The 18,904-nt window shown below is 40.7% G+C and overlaps 1 protein-coding gene across 2 annotated transcripts in view; it reads right to left on the bottom strand.

The window, feature by feature from the left end:
• Positions 1–16,895, bottom strand: part of Lrrc28 (leucine rich repeat containing 28) — a 78,434-nt gene extending 61,539 nt beyond the window's left edge. Inside the window, exons 1-3 of one of the 2 annotated variants that reach the window (XM_070043160.1) lie at positions 16,810–16,895; positions 14,224–14,451; positions 3,273–3,313 (exon numbers count right to left, since the gene is read on the bottom strand). In XM_070043160.1, coding sequence (XP_069899261.1) covers positions 3,273–3,313; positions 14,224–14,391 — 209 coding nt within the window. In that variant the 5' untranslated portion in view covers positions 14,392–14,451; positions 16,810–16,895. Of the gene's footprint in view, positions 1–3,272; positions 3,314–14,223; positions 14,452–16,558; positions 16,629–16,809 lie in introns of those variants that run through there. The other variant, XM_070043161.1, reaches the window with a different exon arrangement.
• Positions 16,896–18,904: the final 2,009 nt, after the last annotated feature.

Consider the following 18,904-nt stretch of genomic DNA (forward strand, 5'->3'; position numbering starts at 1 on the left):
TGGCTTACTGAGAACCAGGAAATAAAAGATTAAACATTCACCACATAAGTAAGAATAGAGACCTGGGGTATGGCTCAGTGACAGTGTTTCCTCCCAGCACGGCACTAAATAAGTACTAAATATGTACTTATGTATGAACATTCATATATACATACATACATTCCTAATCTGCAGTAATATACAGTTGTCAAGGCACAGAATTTATTTCACAGCAAAAGAACTTCACAAACAAGCTATTAAATTGTTCCCTTTTAAAAAATGAAACACACACACACACACACACACACACACACACACACACACACACACACACACACACACACACACACACACACACACACACTCACTCACTCACTCACTCACTCACTCACTGCCAAGGCTGGCAAGTCTAGGCAAGTCTGCAGTCGCTGTTTCCAGAAGTGTCTTTAGCACACTCTGGTGGACGTCCACTTCATCGGTAACCAGCCTTTCAGAGAAAACTACATAGTGACTGTCAGAGATCATATGGAAAGTTGAGAAAATAAGTTTGTATCACTCATTTTTGGACAAAAGAACTAGGTTTTAATAAATTTTACTTTCAACCCTATCAGTAAGGCCTCATGAAGTATTTTTTATGTCTAAAACCTGATGCTATTGTCAATGAACAGAATGAAAGAAAATTTCATGAAGTCTAGGACAGATTAAATCAATATTGTAGATGATTTTAATGTCATGGGCACTGAAATCAGCCAAGCTTAGATATAGCTGGACAGTAATACCTGAAGTGTTTCCCCAGGAAAAGCCTCCAGGTCTTTTACTGATAATTTTTATGGTTTGCACAAGCTTTTCAAGAGTGGACATGCTTATTATCCCCACACAGCACTCCCCAGGGAAGAAAAGCAATCATCCCTTCGTGCCACTAAACCAGGAGCTTTTTGCTTCTGGAGGAAGAAGCAGGTTTAAGCTATGGCTCCTGGCCTCCTTGCAAGTTGGCTCTGCAATAATGCCTTTTTTTTTTTTTTTTTTTTTTTTTTTTTTTTGCTAAAGCCCAAATCCACAGTTATGGATTGCATGCATATTGGCAGTGAGCCCTTACTGGCAACAGCTGAACAAAACAGAGTCAAGTACCTGATTCTCTGATAGAGGCTATTCCTTGCTTTGTGTACATAAATTGACTGATTTAAAATACTGACATTTAAAAATCAATATTTTGTTTTTGTTTTTGTCAGTCATAGGGCCTGAACTCTGGGCCTGGGTGCTTTCCCTCAGCTCTCCAGCTCAAGTGGTAGAGCACTAGCTCCACTTCTGGCCTTTTCAGCTTATGTGGTGTGGAGGAATCGAACCCAGGGCCTCATGCATGCAAGGCAAGCACTCTACCACTGAGCCACCTTCCCAGCAAAAATCAATATTTTTGAAGATTTAATTGTACAAAGGAATAGCTAATTACCAGGTGATCTTATAATTCTTTGAGCTAAAAGACTATAAATGACTATATGTTAGGCACACACCATAAAAATGGCAAATCTGTATTTGTTACACAAAAGCTAGAGTGCCACCACATAAAAACTAAACAGAATTGACTTAAAACATTATTTTGTCCAGGCACACTGGTTTCTACCCAGCTACTTGTGCAGCAAAGATAAGAAGGATCACAGTTCAAAGCCAGCCTGGATAAAATGTTAGTGAGACCCCACTGAAACAATATAAGCCAGGTCTGGTGAACACAAAGCAAGGTTAAAAAACAAAAACCCACAAAAAAAAACTAAAGCAAGAAGGGCTGGAGGCATAGCTCAAGTGGCCAGCACTGGCCTAGCAAGTGTTAAACCATGAATCCAAACCCCAGTACTGAAAATAAATAAAATTATTTGCCTCAGCTCAAGTTCTACATATAGAAAGAACTTCAAAACACCCAAATAAGAATAATTCACTAAAGTACTCCCTATTATGGTTGAAATTTAAAAGGGACTTTTTAACATACTAAATTTAAGTTACACTGACAATGCAGAGACTGAATGAGGTAAGGGGCTTCAAGACCTTGGTGCCCAAAGCCATCATAAACTAAGGAAAAGTCCACTGTGCAGATGACTGAGGATCATGCTGGCACTTGGCTGAGCCCTGCACCAGGCTGCTGTATCTGCACAACCATGTGGCCACAGGAAATTACTGCTCTCTCTCGCCCTCATTAAGGAGAGCCCTGCACCAGCATGGGAGGATGGGGGAGAAAAGGAAGACTATCAGAAGGAGCCAGGGGAGGGAACCCAATTCTATGTACAGACTCTGTTTAAATCAGTGACCAGACTCAGAATCATGCATACCATGATACTACAGCTAAGGATGAAAGAACTAGACCAAGACTTCAGTCGCTTTTGTTTCAGTCATACAAGGTGAAGTACTTGCGAAAACAAAAAGTATTAGTTTGACAGAATAGATTCCAGTTTCTAAAATGCAACATTCCCAACTTCTAGGACATAATCTAAAATTAAAATTACTCAACATGTGAAAACTCAAGAGAATGTGATCTATTATCAACACCAACAAAGATAAACAGCATATTAACCTAGCATAACTCAGATGTTGGAACTGGAAAAGATGTAAAGACACAGTTACTATAATCTAATTTAGATCATTGAAGTGATCTAAAATAAAATACCCTAATATTTTAATTTAGGATCTTTACAAGAGAATACTTTTCAAGATTGGGAGAGACAGGTGGAAATAAGGATTGTGTTATTTACAGGTCGGGGGGAGCAGCACCTAGTTCAGCTGGAGGTCATATATGAAGACCAGGGAGTGCAAGCAGGAAGAGATGGGGGCCTGTGGGAACGTCTTTATTGCGCTCCTTGACATTACCCCACAGATTTCTCACAAGGAGCTTCACTGATGCAAATATTAGCGTTATAGAGGTGACCAACAGAAGAACTAAAACCAGTGAATTAAAACCTGGTTTTAATGCAGGGAAACCTCCACATGTATCTGAAACACTGTATGCCACTTAACTGTTTATATCAATATCTCACATAGAAATAAGAGAAACAGATTTTCCAATATACAGATTATCAAGAAGGATTCTGACAAAGCAATGGACCTATAACATCCTTGTTATATGAACTGAGGCATTTAAAACAAACTTGAAAGTACTTTGAAATACTAAGGAGTTTGACACAGCCACAGGTTGACCTGATGCCCCAAAGTAACAAATCAAACACATTAAAATGATATATTCTATTATTTCAAATAACCTTTAAGTCATTCCGGAACATTCTTGTTTAAAAAAAAAGAATAAACAGACTCACAGTTCCACAAGGTTTGGAAGCTTCTGAGCAAGGTTTTCTGGCTGAAAATTAAAAACTCAGAATTAAATTTTATCTTTGGGGGGAAAAAACATATAAACATTTCTAATTAGCTTAAACTCAGAGTACTATCTTCCTGAGGGGTGGAAAATGTTAGGAAAGTATGAGAGGTTTGGGGTTTATGCTTACATAGACCATAATACAATTTACTAACTCGAACAGTTAATATCATTGTCCCTTAGAGCAATCTGAGGCTTATATTGCATGGTCATGGAAGAAATGAAAATGTGTTTAAGAGACACAGACAGAAGACAAACACCATGAGACAACCGGGCCAGAGATCGAAGCCACACAGCTGTGCAGAGGGGTGCCCAAGAATGCTAGTGAGAAAGCCATGAAAGAGATTCTCCCCAAGGGCCCCCCAAAAGAACCAATTCTGGTGACGCACTAACTGCGGGCTGTGGCCTCCAAAACTGTGAGAAAATAAACGTCTGTTATTTAAGCCACTCATTTCATGGTGTTTAGTTATGGAGGCTCAAGAAAGTAACAAACCGGGCTGGGAAGGTGGCTCAGTGGTATAGCGCTTGCCTTGCAAGCCTGAGGCCCTGGGTTCGATTCCTCAGCACCACATAAGCAAAAAGAAAAAAGCAAAGTGGTGCTGTGGCTCAAATGGTAGAGCGCTAGCCTTGAGCTGAAGAGCTGAGGGACAGTGCCCAGGCCCAGAGTTCAGGCCCCACGACTGGACCCCCCCCCCCAAAAAAATGAAAGTAACAAACTTCTGATACCCAAGTGATGTGCCAGAAGGGAAAAGTCCAGAAAATCCTGAGGGCTTCCAGGCACTAAGAATGAACAGAGATGGGGCTCAAATGATCCAAGGGAGGGTCAGACCTGACCAAAGGTCCTGAGGTCAGTGAATCGAGGTGACAGAGAGGGAAATGATTAAGAGAAGTGACTTTCCTGGCAAAGAATCCTAGAACAATTCTACTCACAGGCTGAAAGCTACAAGAGGCCCTGTAGACAGTTGAAAACAACCTGCACATACAAATAATCACACACACACACATGCTCACACACACACACACAAACACACACACATACATACACAGATAAAGAGTACAAATTTACAGTCACAGTTAAAGTAGAACAGAGTGAGGAAATATTTCTCATTGTATATTCGTATATACTATCAGGTGAGCTAGTTATCAGTGACAAAGAATCGCAAATGGCTTTTTAGAAAACACTGGGTCTGACTTGAGTTCTGAAAATCAAATGTAAGTTCTAAGAGGTAGGCAAGAGGTGGAGAAAAAGAGTCTGGCCAGCCTCCCAAGTATAGGAGGTACCTGAAGGCCAAAGAGAAGGTATGCTTAGGAAGATGAAAAGTGTACCTTTCTAGATGTAATGGCTTAATGAAGTCTAGTGTTGGAGATTAGAAATCTTTAATTGCAATAACAAAGTAAGTTTTATATACAGAGAGAAAATTTTTAGTGATTACCATCAGGGAAAGTACCAGGAATGCCACTCTTTACCTTCTTGTGTCATTTCGATTTTTAGCAATAAAATGTCTTTTGTAATTGGAAAATGAAGAACTTTAAATTTGGTAGCATAGTAGAAACTGCCACATTACTGATTGACCAATCAATCAATCAATCAATCATTTTGAGAAACAAACACTGAACAGGACCAAGGCTCTTATTTTGTTATGTCTAGGCCTTCATATTTAAAAGATAGACAGTGACTCTGAAGGGTGTTAAAAAGGACATCATTACAGTCATATCTTATGCTATGGAATTACTTTCTTAAAAATCCTTTACAGGGTGCTGGGCTGGTGAAAAGATAGACTGTGGTTAAAATTGGTTACTTGCAACTATGAAAACAAAAACTATGAAAAAACAAAAATCTGTGAAAACAAAACAGGGAATCTTTTGGGGGATGATATTTTGTGGGGGGAAAAGGAGAGTGATGGGGGTGATATACTGATTTGGAATGGAGTGTAAACCATGTGTGGAAATATAACAATGAAATTCTCTCCATATAACTAAGCTAATGAAAGTATTTTTTTTAATTCTACATGTAATAGAAATCCAGTGAACCTAGAACAAATCATGGTAAGTGAGGTAAGCCAAGCAAAGAGTGACAAATGGTGCACGTTTTCTCTCATATGTGGAAGCTGATCTAGAATATAACTGGACATGATTACTTACAGAGGACTCTAAGCATTCACATGGACTGAAGGAAGATTCTCTTAGGGGAGGAACACAAAAATGTAAATTCTCTGTACATTTAAAATACTATCTATTGAAACAAACTCCAGGAAATGAAAATATGTTGTTGTTATTGTTATTATTGGTTGTGGTGGTGTTTGTTTTTGCTTTGAGAGGCTACAGAAAGGGAGGGAGGAAGGGTGAACAATTATAATCATGATATTTAGTATATACTATGTAGAAAATGACCTATGTAACTTGTGGACAAGGATGGAAGGGGGAGAAAATGGGGGGAAGTAAAGGGAGACACTGTCCAAAAAAAGAAATGTACTCATTACCTGACAGCTTAATAATAACAATAAAATTATTTTTTAATCCTATAAACAGTAGAAATTCAGTGGTTTTAGACAAATGACACTGTAAATTTCATATTGACATACTTAAATATTTAGCATCACTATCCCAAGCTGGCCTATTATGTGTGTTCTTGCTTTTTTAAATAACCAAATATCACTGAATATGGTTATTATTTGGGGATGAGTAAGGCATTTATTGAGTACCTACATTTAACAGAACTACTTGCATTTAGTTTTAAGATGACGGAAGCAATGATTCTTTTTCTCCATGTTCTGATTATTATATATGTGATGAAGTCCTTTAAAAGTCCCTCACAAGGGCTGAGAAGGTGGCTCAGTGGTAGAGTGCTTGCCTTGCATGCATGAGGCCCTGGGTTTGATTCTTCAGCATGACATAAGCAGAAAAAAAAGCCAAAGTGTCACTGTGGCTCAAGTGGTAGAACTCTAACCTTGAGCTGAAGAGCTGAGGAATAGCGCCCAGGGGCAGAGTTCAAACCCCACAACTGACAAAAACAAAACAAAACAAAGCAAAACAAAACAAAACAAAACAAAACTCCCTCATAAGCCAAGTCCAATGGTTCATGCCCGTAATCTTAGCTACTCAGGAGGTTGAGATCTTAGAATCACAGTTCAAAGCCAGCAGGACAGTCCTTGAGACTCTTATTTCCAACTAACTACCAAAAAGCCAGAAGTAGAGCACTAGCCTTGAGCACAAAAGCTCTGGGATAGCACCCGGGTCCTGGGTTCAAGCCCAAGATCAATACCCACACACACACACAAAAAATAGTCCTCACAAGGAGGTCTATCCAAATCTTTGCCATGTTTCTTGTAGCACTGGTATTTTTCCTACTGAGAAGATCATGGACTTCCACTTATGGATATACATACCAAGCACTCTGGGAAAACCAGAGAACTATAAGGCACAAGTACAAAAAGGAAAGCTGTGAGCAGGAAGGATGCTGTAGATGCTTACCTCCATCTGCTACAGTATCAGGACTATACCTGGCTAGTGCACATGACCTCCCTTTTGCATACTTACTAGGCCCCATTGGATGGAGTTCTACTATTTCAATGGCAGACTAATTCCTTTGAGTTATAGCTTCAGATATAATTTGGCTCATAAAAAAAAAAAACTCCTGCTGGCAATACAGAAAATCACTATGCCTTTATTAATAGGTAAGTACACTGTGTTTTTATTTTTAAATCGGCACAATGACCTTGAGAAAACTGTAGTTCATTGGAATACTGTCTTTTAAATTCACAAATTAAGCTACTTATGAAGAATGCTCAGGCAGCCTTATGATAGGCAGTGTGATGGAGAGGCCGTGGCTGACACCTACTGGTGTTCTGTAGTATCTTTTTCTGCTTCCCACCATCACGTTTTCAGCAATATAGTTCTGTCATGTATGGGAACCACTGTACATCTTCATTTTCACACATCTGTGATTCAGGTGTAGTGCTATGAGACTGCAGCTAAAAGTTAATGTCAGATGGTGGAAGCTTTGCTAAGTGCATCCTTGATAAGGACACCACAAACATAAATCCCTGTGCAACTTGAGACCGCAGTGCAGGTGCACTAGAAGCGGCCAGCGCCCAGGGTTCAGCACTGCTCTGCCCCGACCTCTAAAAACACTTTTCAAAGAGGTCACATAGTAAATGCATTTTGGTTCTTATAGCAGTTATGAAACAGAATCAACTAGAATGAATTTGGACCCTTACTGCTTCACACCATATAAAGAAATATAATGGGTCAAGCAAGACCTTAACATTTATGAGCTAAAATCATAAGTCATAGAAATAAATCTCCTTAACCTTTGAACTGACGATGGATTCATAGATACTACACCAAAAGTATGAGTGACAATAGAAAAAAAATAGGTAAGTTGGACCTTACCAAAATTTATACATTAAAGGACATAACAAGTAAAAAGACAACCTGTAGAATGGGAGAAACCCTTACAAATGATTTATCTGGATAAGAGTCTAATATCCAAAAAATAAAAAGAACTTTTACAACTCAACAACAAAAAAAAGGCAAATAACTAAAAATGAAGGGCAAAGAAGACCTGTTATAGCATGGTTCTTGACTGTCCCCCAAGGCACATGGGTTAAGGAGAACAAGTACCTGAAAAGATATCAATATCTGCTGGAATTGCGATCCTAGCCACCTAGCAAAGACTGGAGGAAGACCAGGCCAAATAAAAAAAGAGTTCCCAAGACTCCACCCTGTGTAGTACGATAGTACTGAGTACAATAGTAGATACCTGTCATCCCACCAACACAGGAAGCACAAACCAGGGATCACAGACCAGGATGGCCTAGGCATAAAGTGAGACCATATCTCAAAAATAACCAATACAGGGGCTGGGAAGATAGCCCAGTGGTAGAGTGCTTGCCTTGTATGCATGAGTCCCTGGGTACGATTCCTTAGCACCACATAAGCAGAAAAAGCTGGACATGGCGTTGTGGCTCAAGTGGTAGAGCACTTGCTTTGAGCTGAAGAGCTGAGGGACAGCACCCAGGCCCAGAGTTCAGGCCCCATGACTGGCAAAAAAAATAAAATAAACAATACAAAAAAGGGCTTGAAGATTGGCTTAATTAGCAAGTATGAGGCCTTGAGTTCAAATCCCAATACTGCCTCCAAAAAGATGCTCGGCATCAGTTTTAATTTAATACAAATAGAAATGAATTACCTATTTTAATAGGTACCTATTAGGATAGCTATAACAATAAAGAAAAAAGAAAGAAACTATCAAGTGTTGGTAGGAACTGGAGAAACTAGAATGCTTGTTTATTATTAACGGTAATATAAAATGGCTCAGCCACAATAGAAACCATTCAGCAGTTCCTCAGGAAGCTAAACATAGAATTGCCATACAGTCTTCAAATCCTCCCTACATATATTACAAAAGAATTACAAATGGGTCTTCAAACATGTGCATGAACATTCCTGTTGAGAGCAAGACTATCTGCAATAGCCAAAGGATAGAAACAGCCCAACTGTCCATCAATGGATGAATGGATATACAAATGGATGGCACAGCCATACAATGGAATCTTAGAAAAATAAAAATAAAAATGTATTAAGTACAAAGTGTAATTTGGATGAACCTTGAAAACACTCTGATACATGAAGGAAGCCAGATACAAAAGGTCGCATGGTGTTGACCCCACTTATATAAACTATCTGGAATAGATAAATCCCTAGCAAGACACTGGTGGTTGCCAGAACTTGGAGTGGGGGCTGGGGAGAAGAGAATCTGGAGACAATGATGAATAGGCCAATGTCCTGCTTCAGATTAATGAAGTAGCCAGAGGTCCTGCCACGTCAACTGTGAATGTACAAAATGTTGCTCAACTCTTGACCAAAAAAATGATTAACTTTTCTGTTATACCAGTTTCACCCCAATAAATTAATTTTTTTCAATTAAAAAGAAGTTGATGAAGTTTGAGTACTGAAGGAAAAAGTACCTCACCACAACTCCCTCCACAAGCTTCCTAGTTGAGTCAGTGATCTGAAGTCATTGCTTCTAGGCCAGCGGACATCATGAGCTAATACCACATGTCTATATGAAAACAACTGAAGCTGGACACTGGTGACTCACACTTGGAATCCTGGCTACTCAGGAGGCTGAGATCTGAGGATCACAGTTTGAAGCCAGCTGGGGCAGGAAAATCCGAGAAATTTCAATCTCCAATTAACCACCAGAAAACTGGAAGTGGAGCTGTGGCTCAAATTGGTTGAGTGCTATCCTTGAGCAAAAAAGCTTAGGGACAGTACCCAGGCCCCGAGTTCAAGGCCCATGACTGACAGAACAAACAAACAAACAAAACAAACAAACAAAAAACCACATGCTGGACTTCTTTCCTACCAACACCGATTGTCCCTTTCCCTCTGTAATACCCTCCATTTTTACATAGTTTACAGAGGAACCTGAACCCCTAGTAGGCTGGAGCCAGTAGAGGGATAATGAGCACAACCTTTCTTCTACTGTAGCTTAAATATTCTCCAGTCTCCTCACTATTTGTAATCCTTTGACATTTTATGCCTTTGCTCATGATCCGCTTCCTCAAAATACCTCCTTTTTGGGGCTGGGAAGATGGCTCAGTGGTAGAGCACTTGCCTTGCATGCATGAGGCCCTGGGTTCGACTCCTCAGCACCACATAAGCAAAAAGAAAAAAGCCAGAAGTGGCGCTGTGGCTCAAGTGGCAGAGTGCTAGCCCTGAGCTGAAGAGCTGAAGGGACAGCACCCAGGCCCAGAGTTCAGGCCCCACGACTGGACCCCCCCCAAACACACACACACACAAAAAAAAAAAAAAAAAAAACCACCTCGTTTTCTTTTCCTCCATTTCTCTCTACCATGATGCAGACATTGTCCCTCCTATCCAACACAGCAGCTACCAGCTATGTGTAGCTACTAAGTAATTAAAATCTGGTTCTGTGGAGCCAGGCATGTGTCACATGCCTATATTTATTAAGGACTGGAGGCATGGCTCAGCAGTAGAGAACCTGCCTAGCAAGTACCATCAATTTTAGAAAAAAGATAGAAATTTAAGAATTTGGAGCTAGCCTGAGCTGGTGGCTCAGGAGTCTGAGACCTAAGTGCCACAGTTTGAAGCCAGTCTGGGCAGAAATATCTGAGAGACTCTTATCTCTAACCAGCAAAAAGCAGGGCTGGAGGTGTGGCTCAAATGGTAGAGCACCAGCTATGAGTAAGCTAGCTGAGTAAACAAGAGGTCTGGAGTGCAAGCTCCAGTACTGGCAAAACAAAATCTACCCCAAAAGCATCAAAAGAATATAAATGATATAACAATTCAGTCCCATTTGTACTACATATACTTAATGCTCTGTATCCTCAGGATCCTCCCTCTGCCCTCACACCTTCCACTCCTCCACAGTTATAATCACAATTAAATTTGCTGTAAACTTTTTGTTTGTTGCCTTACTTTATCCATACAACAGGGACAATACGAGTACCTTCCTCAAAAAGGTTGTCTTGAGAATTTAGTAACACATGTAAACTGCTCAAAACAACATCTGGCAGCTGTCTACAGGTAAATATCTTGGTAAAGACTCAAATGATGTTCACCATTACCAGACTTTAATTCATCCACACTGATGGAGACTGAGGCTGCAGCAATGATGAACATCTGTTCTCCTTTTTTGCCCTTTTTGCAAGCATTCTCAGTAAAAAGTTCCTAGGTAAGGTCCAGTCAACTAGCACAGTCAATTTCCACTCCGAGAATATGTGACATAATCATCTTAAAGTCTCCCAACACTGAGTAGTAATAATTCCTATAACCAAGCATTAATCTTCATCTTCGACTATCTGACAGGCAAAAATGAGCAGTGGGGTTTTTTTAAAATCACTTGTCCCGTGCTTTTGTCATCTGTATTCTTACATTATTTGCCTGTTCAATTCCATGTACAAAGTCAGGGACGTTTTCTCCTCTGCCAATGGAAAAGAAAACACCTGTGTCTCACTCCCCGGCCCAATTCACAAACGTGATTGAGCGATCTCCAATTCCCTCTGATCTCAGCAGAAAATAATTTTTAATTTAAATTCTCCCTTGATGCAAAGATTAACTGCTTAATCAGAAGCCAAGCTCCCTTGTAACATTAAAATGTAGGTGCCTCTTCTGTTTTAATCCACTCATAAGTATAAATAAAGTGAGAGCTCTATAGCAAGTCACTCATTCCCAAGAAAACCAGCAGCACCCATTAAAGATCCAACAGACTTGTGATTCAGCTTCCCGCTGGTGGACTTTCATTCTGCAATGAGGGAAATGAGGTGTAACAGGCTAAGCACACAAAATCCAGGTCTATTACCTCAGTCCTAACAAACCCCTTCCTGGTACTTCAGTCTTCTGTTTCTTCCATGGCTAATTCCTTCCCTCAGTGAGCTTCAGAGCTAAGACCACATGGACAGTGACTATAATCCCAAGATGTGCTGCTCCTCCTGCTCACAAACACCCAGCTGGGAGCAATAAAAAATATGAAGGTAACAACCTTCATACCTTGGACAGTTGCATGCAGCAGAGAATGTTCTAGGGACAAGCAAATCTTTCTATCTGAGCTTAGCTACCAAATGCCCACTCAACAATGAATGCCTAGCAGCTCTACCACCTTTCTCTAGCCTAACTGCCACTGAAAGTGGTCCCCTGAAACCTGCGCTCTGCACAGATCAAGTGAGATCTAGAAAGCAGTTAGAAAAAATGTCGTTGATGATATAGTCATTGCTGGTGCCCTGAAAAAGGCTGGGTTACTGATTTACAGTAAGCAATCAATGAATCCATGTTGAAGGGCTTCACGATTCTTATCCTCTAAGTCAGTCTTTAGCGTCATGTAGATGGGATCTATTTTAAAAGTCTTCCATAATCCTGCTCCACAAAATTAAATTACGTGCCCCAACACATTAGAGGATAGGCCAAATAGGGACACATACATACTCAAGACAACTTCTGTCCATGAGCACTCTCAGTCTTTGCGCAACTCTACTTGACATCACTTATTTACTTGTTCCACAACTGCAAATACCTGTCACCTCTATCACATGATTGTGAATACCTAGCTTCCTATTTGTACTTCCCTTCATTACTGAGATGACAGGCATGTGCACCATGCCTAACCATGGTGCTTCCCCCATACCTTGGAATGACAGGCATGCAACACAGTGCTCAGCCACTGATTTGAATTAGGGTCTCTCCAACTCTTACACTTGGGATTGAGATCCCCTTATCACCACCTCCCAAAGAGCTAGGATTTCAGGCTTAAGCCACTACACCTGGCTCCAAAAGTTTACTTTAACTTTTGAAAAAAAAAATAATTTCTTTAAATAAAACCCATTTCATTGGGCTATGATTACTACTCACCATTTTTGGAGACATAAATAAGAAGTATGGAAATCAGTTATTTGCCTTGACAAAAATATTTCTTACACTACTTTTTCCCTAAAAGGACTAAAAGAAACTCTAGGTAAACATACAATTTCATATTATGCAATGATGATTTTGCAAAAAGGGCATATGTATAACTATACAGACTTTTCAAGCATAAGAACTGAAAAGTCTAACTTTAAAAAAAAAATCTAAATAAAGCCAGGCACCAGTGGCTCATCCCTGTAATCATAGCTACTCATCTGAGGATCTCAGTTCAAAGCCAGCACAGGCAGACAAGTTTATGAGACACTTATCTTCAATGAATCACAGAAAAAGCTGGAAGTGGTGCTGTAGCTCAAATGGTAGAGTGCTAACCTTGAGCAAAAGGAGCTTAGGGACAGTACCCAGGCCCTGAGCTTAAGGCCTACGACTAGAAAAAAGTAGATATAAATTGGCATTCGGCATAATATATACACCAATATGCCAAACACTATAAAGATTTGTCCAGGTACAACAAAGATTAACTTTATAGTGCTCTCTGCTATGACATGTATATAAAACCAACATGAGATACTTTTCAGATACTTGGGAAAGTCTGATACAGAAAAATGAATTGAAAAATGGAAGATTTTACAATGAAAAAAACAAAATGTCCTAAATCATTAAAACTGAGTAAAAACTAGAAGTCAAGTACCACATTCACACCAGGCTAAGTGAGAACCAGAAAAAGCAAACTCATTTCAAATGCAGACAAAATTTTATAAGCACAAAAATCTCAACTAGGACATTCTCTTGAAAAAACATTTTAAAGTTTATCTTGTATGAAAAAAAATCTAGGTTATAATGAATACAATGTATTTATTCTTAAACTATAAAAAGGTGAATCAACTGTTGCTTCTGTGGCAAAAATATGATACCCCAATTCAAAGTCATTTTGATTTTTGCAAAGCAATCATAAAGAAGGTTTTATTACCACCCAGAGGTTTCATGATGCTTGTCAGATGCCTCTCTATATACTGTCGACTTTAAATCATTTTCCTTTTAGTGTTAATGACTTAAAGTAATCCTTGTTAGAATTGTTCTTGTCTACTTATTTATATTTTTTGGTAGTACTAGGGTTTAAACTTAGTAGAGCCTTGCATTTGCTATTGGAGCCAGGCCACCAGCTCTTCTTGTTTACTTTTTAACTAGTCTGTTGGGAGCTATGACATTTCAAAATTCACCCATGAAGCTTAACAAAAAAAGCACAAGCTAGGATAGACACACAGGCTAAGTAGAGTGAGGAGAAATCTTTTAAGCAGTACACTGAAGAACACTTTGCTTTTCCTACACAACTCCCCATGTAACATCACCTAACTTCAAGAACTTGGATCACGCAGTGAGAGCCCTTTACAAACATTCCCTGTACATATATAACAAGAGAGTATACATGTTTTAGTCTGAATGTCTGGGGACAAGTACGATATCTGGGTCACAACTACATTTGTAAATTATTGTAAGGCAATGTAATACTGTACCAAGGTTGTAAGGGAGTTTCTTTTCATATAGAGTCTCTCCAAGTACTGCAGTCCTTCATCTTTCAACAACTCCAGTGGGAAATGGTGGAGATTCCTGTAATTTAAGAACAAGTTCTTGTGCTTTTCAAGCCTTGCCACAGAGATCGTCTTACAAAGTTCGGATGCCATGACGGTACATATCCCATGAGGCGAACTGCAGCACTACATCTTGTCAAAATTGGTCCATTTCTACAAAGACAACAATTATAATCATTATGAAACTTCCCACACACATTACTATACCATCATATTAGCACATAAACACAGACATTAGAAGGATAATGATACATCCACCCTGTGCCCTTTTGACAGATGAAATTGTCAGACATACTCAGGAAATTAAAATGAATAACAAACTGATAAAAATATTCAGATTGAGCAATATTTACCACTTATTAGAAATAGGTCTAATAATGACAAGAAAGTAAAACAGTTTGGATGATGGGTAGGTGCCACTGTGAGGGGGGGAGGGCTAATGAAGAGGATGAATGCAGATGAATACGGTTGAGACAGTTTATCTGCATGTGTGAAAACAGAACAATGAAATCTGCTGAGATTGTTTTACAAAGGGGCAGTGGGAATGGGGAAAGTGATGAGGTTCAAATCCTAGTAGGGCCAAGAAAAGAGAAAAAGGAAAATGTACATACAATTACCCTCACTCCTATGTACATATCTTACTAAATACACACTAAATAAAACATTCAGAAAAAAAACAATTTAAAAAACAAACTCCTATCAAGCTTCAGAGTTCTTCACATCAGGCCAACCCATGTCACCAGCCTCCTCTCAAAACGGCCTGGCTTCTCACCAAGTTCCTGAGCTTTTCTCGTCTTTGGAACTACCCAATTCTTCATAGCACCTGCTGTTGCCCTCCTAGCCTGGAAACTAAAATCTCCAGGTTTCAATATAAAAATCACTTTCCTATCTCAAACTAATGTACTCCTGGAGTAGTCTTTCTGAGTGACCCAACTGTTGCAAATGAAGTAGAAATGCTGTTAATAATCAATAAAGCTCCTGGTTTTCCAGGAGGCCCTGAAGCCTTCCACAGGATTTCATAGGACTCTTCACAATTTGTAATCTACGTACTTATTGGTGTACTTGTAGAATCCTGAGGGCAGAGATCAGTTGTTTTCTTCTACCTTGCAAACCTTCACTTAGCATAGGATCTAAACCTGTCTTCAAATAGCTATAAGATAGATAAAACTAGAATGTGTGGAATAATGGTGGCACTTCATCTACTCACCTCAAGACCACTTACTGATTCTACAGGATTGGTAGCTGCCATAAGATAGCTAATCCTCACAACACTGCAACAGACATTACTTAGCCAGCCTACTTTATGGATGAGAACAGAGTTTCTCAGAAGGTACCTTGCCAAAATTGCAATGAAGGTGGTCTGTGCACAACCGTACCATGCCACTTTTTATGTGTTATCATCATTTATATGTTGGACAAAGCTCACACAAATGGGAAGCAAATGGACAGCTAAAATCCACATTCAAGGACATCAGACAGAATTCACTAAAACCTGATGGCTTTCCATCAGGTGCTTGGGTGCTTGGGCTGTAACTGGGTGCTTCAAAAACACTACATCCTTTTAAAATGCATCTTCCTAGGAAAGCAGATTGGGAGATGAAACCAAATATATATTCATATACAAAAATATATTCATATACAAATGAAACCAGAAAGCTGTCAATAATCAGCAATGCTCCCGGCTTTCTAAGAGGAAAGCCACTAGACCTTTTCACAGGCTCGTTTTCTTACTTCTTTCTCTTAACCACTTCCTGTCCATATCGCTAAAGAAAATGTTTAGTATTAACTGCATACAGTTGCACCTCCAACATGAGCTTTCTGACAAAGCACTACTCTTATTAAAACAAAGCAAATAGAAAAAAATGCACCCATTCGATAATGTCTACCCATTTTAAGCAGGCGTATCATAAGAGTCCTTAAGATGGATTGAATCATACTGGATCTGATAGAATATCCCTCCCACCTTTCAAACCCTGGAGATCAGAGGATTACAAACTCAGTATTTACAAACTATTTGTAAACCGGGCGCCGGGTGGCTCACGCCTGTCATCCTAGCTACTCTAGAGGCTGAGATCTGAGGACTGAGCTTCGAAGTCAGCCTATGCAGATCAATCTAGGCGACTTCAATTAACCCCCCAACAGCCACAAGTGGAGCTGTGGCTCCAGGGGTCAGAGCACTACTCTGGGGGGGGGGGGCGGATGGCGGGGAGAGGTGGACAGCGTCCAGGCCCCGAGTTCAAGCCTCAGGACCGGCACCTACCAAACAAGCATTTGTAAAATGATTTCCCAGCTCTAGCAGAAGTCTTAGCCATAACTCGCCAGCTCCTAGCCGAAGTCGTTACGACTGGGCAGCAGGGAGTCAGGGCCACGGTGACCCGAGGCCCGAACCCGCGGTGCCTCCGGCCGAGGCCCAGATGCTCGCGCGGCGCCCGAGTATGGCGCATCCCCTGCCGGGCCCCGGGCAAAGAGGAGGCGCGGAGGAGTCCGGACCCTCCGGACGGCAGCACTCACCCGGGTACCAGGAGAACCGGCGCTGGGCGCGCAGGCGGCGCTGGAAGGCCGGCCGGGCCTGTGAGCGGGGCGGGACGGGGCGGGTAGGGGCGGGGAGGTGGGGCGGGGCCGGGGGGCGGGACGGAACCTGCACTACCGGGAGTCCTGCCGCAGAGAACCTGTGGAGAGCAGAAGCCTCGCGGTAATTCACCCCAGTTCTCGCGGTGAGACGAGAGGCCCGTGTGTCCCCAGCAAGCTGCCTGTTTATTGGCCGAGAGCGCTGTTTCCTCTGGATGGCCCCACCCACTGTTCCGATATTACTTCCGGCTCCGGCTGTGGACTTCCTGTGGACGGAGAGGCCTTTGACTTAGAGACCTATGGCGGGTGGTTTAGGAAGCGTCCGCCCCTGGGATCGATCTGTTATTGACTGTAGTTCACTGAGCGCCTTGACCTGTGCTGGGGTGATCTATATGGGTCTCTGTAGCTCAGGTGTTAGCTCACCTGTCTGAAGGGATTCTGACCACCACCCCTTCTCCCCCCTTAAGGCCGACAAGGTTAGCAAATGGGGCTCACACCCTGGATTTAGGGGCTCACAGCACCGATTAAACCCCGGCCACGTCCCGCAGGTGCCCCTGGCACTTGTGAGGCTCAGAACCGTTTCGTTAAGATATTGTGGTAGTTCCTATCACGACTGGGTAGGCAGAAAATGTTTCTTCAAGACGAAAATTGCATCAAAAAGAAAGAGAGGCAAGGAAGAGTGTTTTAAAAAAAATCTGCCAGGCACCGTGGCTCATTCCTGTAATCCTGGCTACTCAGGAGGCTAAGATCTCGAGGCAAACCAGGCAAGAAAGTTCTTGAGACTCCTACCTCCAATTAACCACCAAAAAGAGCTGGAAGTGGAGCTGTGGCTCAAGTGGTAGAGCACCAACCTTGAGCAAAAAAAAAAAAAAAAAACCTGAAGGGACAGTGCCCAGGTCCTATGTTTAAGCCTCAGACCCGGTGCACGTGGGCGCCAAGCACGTGTGAACACCCTACCAAAAACAACAACAAAAATTACATATATTAATTTGCTAGGGCTTCATTATCAAGCAACCTTAACTTTAAAATGAAGCAGTTGTATTTGGCTTACTCTTTGGAATAATCTAGAGAAAACAATGAAATAGCCTAGAAAACACAATCATAAAATACAGGCTATGACGTAATAAGAATATATAAAATATTGTGGTTACTTATTAAAACTAGTCTTCAGGAGTTACTGAAGTATATGGCAAAGATTTGTCCTGTGATTTTAAGACTTTTTATAGAATTTCCTAGTACCTCAGAATTTTTCCCCTTGGGCTTAAAATAAGGGAAACAGTTTGTGCACAAAGGAAAAAAAATAGGGTATTTAGGATCAACCCAAATGAGATTTGCTGCTAGTACTGGAAGTCACAAAATAGGCTAGCAATAAATTATTGTAGCTTCTTAGTTTTCATCTTTTAAAAAAATAGAAATTGGCATTTTTCATATATTAAACTCTGATACTTGATCATGAAAAACATTAAAATATGATCATAAATATGATCACAAAATAACATATTAATTTTTTTCTGGTCCTGGGGCTTGAACTCAGGAACTGGTCACTGTTCCTGAGCCTCTTGGTGCCCATGGCTAGCACTCTTACTACTTGAGCCACAGCACCACTTCTGGCTTTTTCTGAGTAGTTTGTTGGAGATAAGCGGCTCACGGACTTTCCTGCCTGGGCTGGCTTCGAACTGCAATCCTCAGATGTCAGCCTCCTGCAGAGACCCCACACCGGTGCCCAGCCTAAAATAACTCTTAACCCTTGTCAAGTTGGCACAAAAGTTGCCAGGTAATTATATATGATCATACATATCACCACTTTTAATATTACTATTAAAGTTTTATCAAGTTTTAGAGGGTCAATTTACATATTTTTGCTTCACTTAGAAGAGGGAATTCTCTCATTTAAATTAGTTTTACTGACGTTGACTGACTTTGCAAATCAACAGGCAGTGCATATCACTTTAAGTAAATTCCAAGGAAAAGACAACCCCATTTAAAATTCCCACCTCTAGCTCCCAAGGATTGGGTTACAAAGTTTGACAAAATCCTG

Source organism: Dipodomys merriami, unplaced genomic scaffold (genome assembly GCF_024711535.1).
Source record: "Dipodomys merriami isolate MVZ:Mamm:240054 unplaced genomic scaffold, mDipMer1.0.p SCAF_33, whole genome shotgun sequence".
Lineage (NCBI taxonomy): Eukaryota > Metazoa > Chordata > Mammalia > Rodentia > Heteromyidae > Dipodomys > Dipodomys merriami.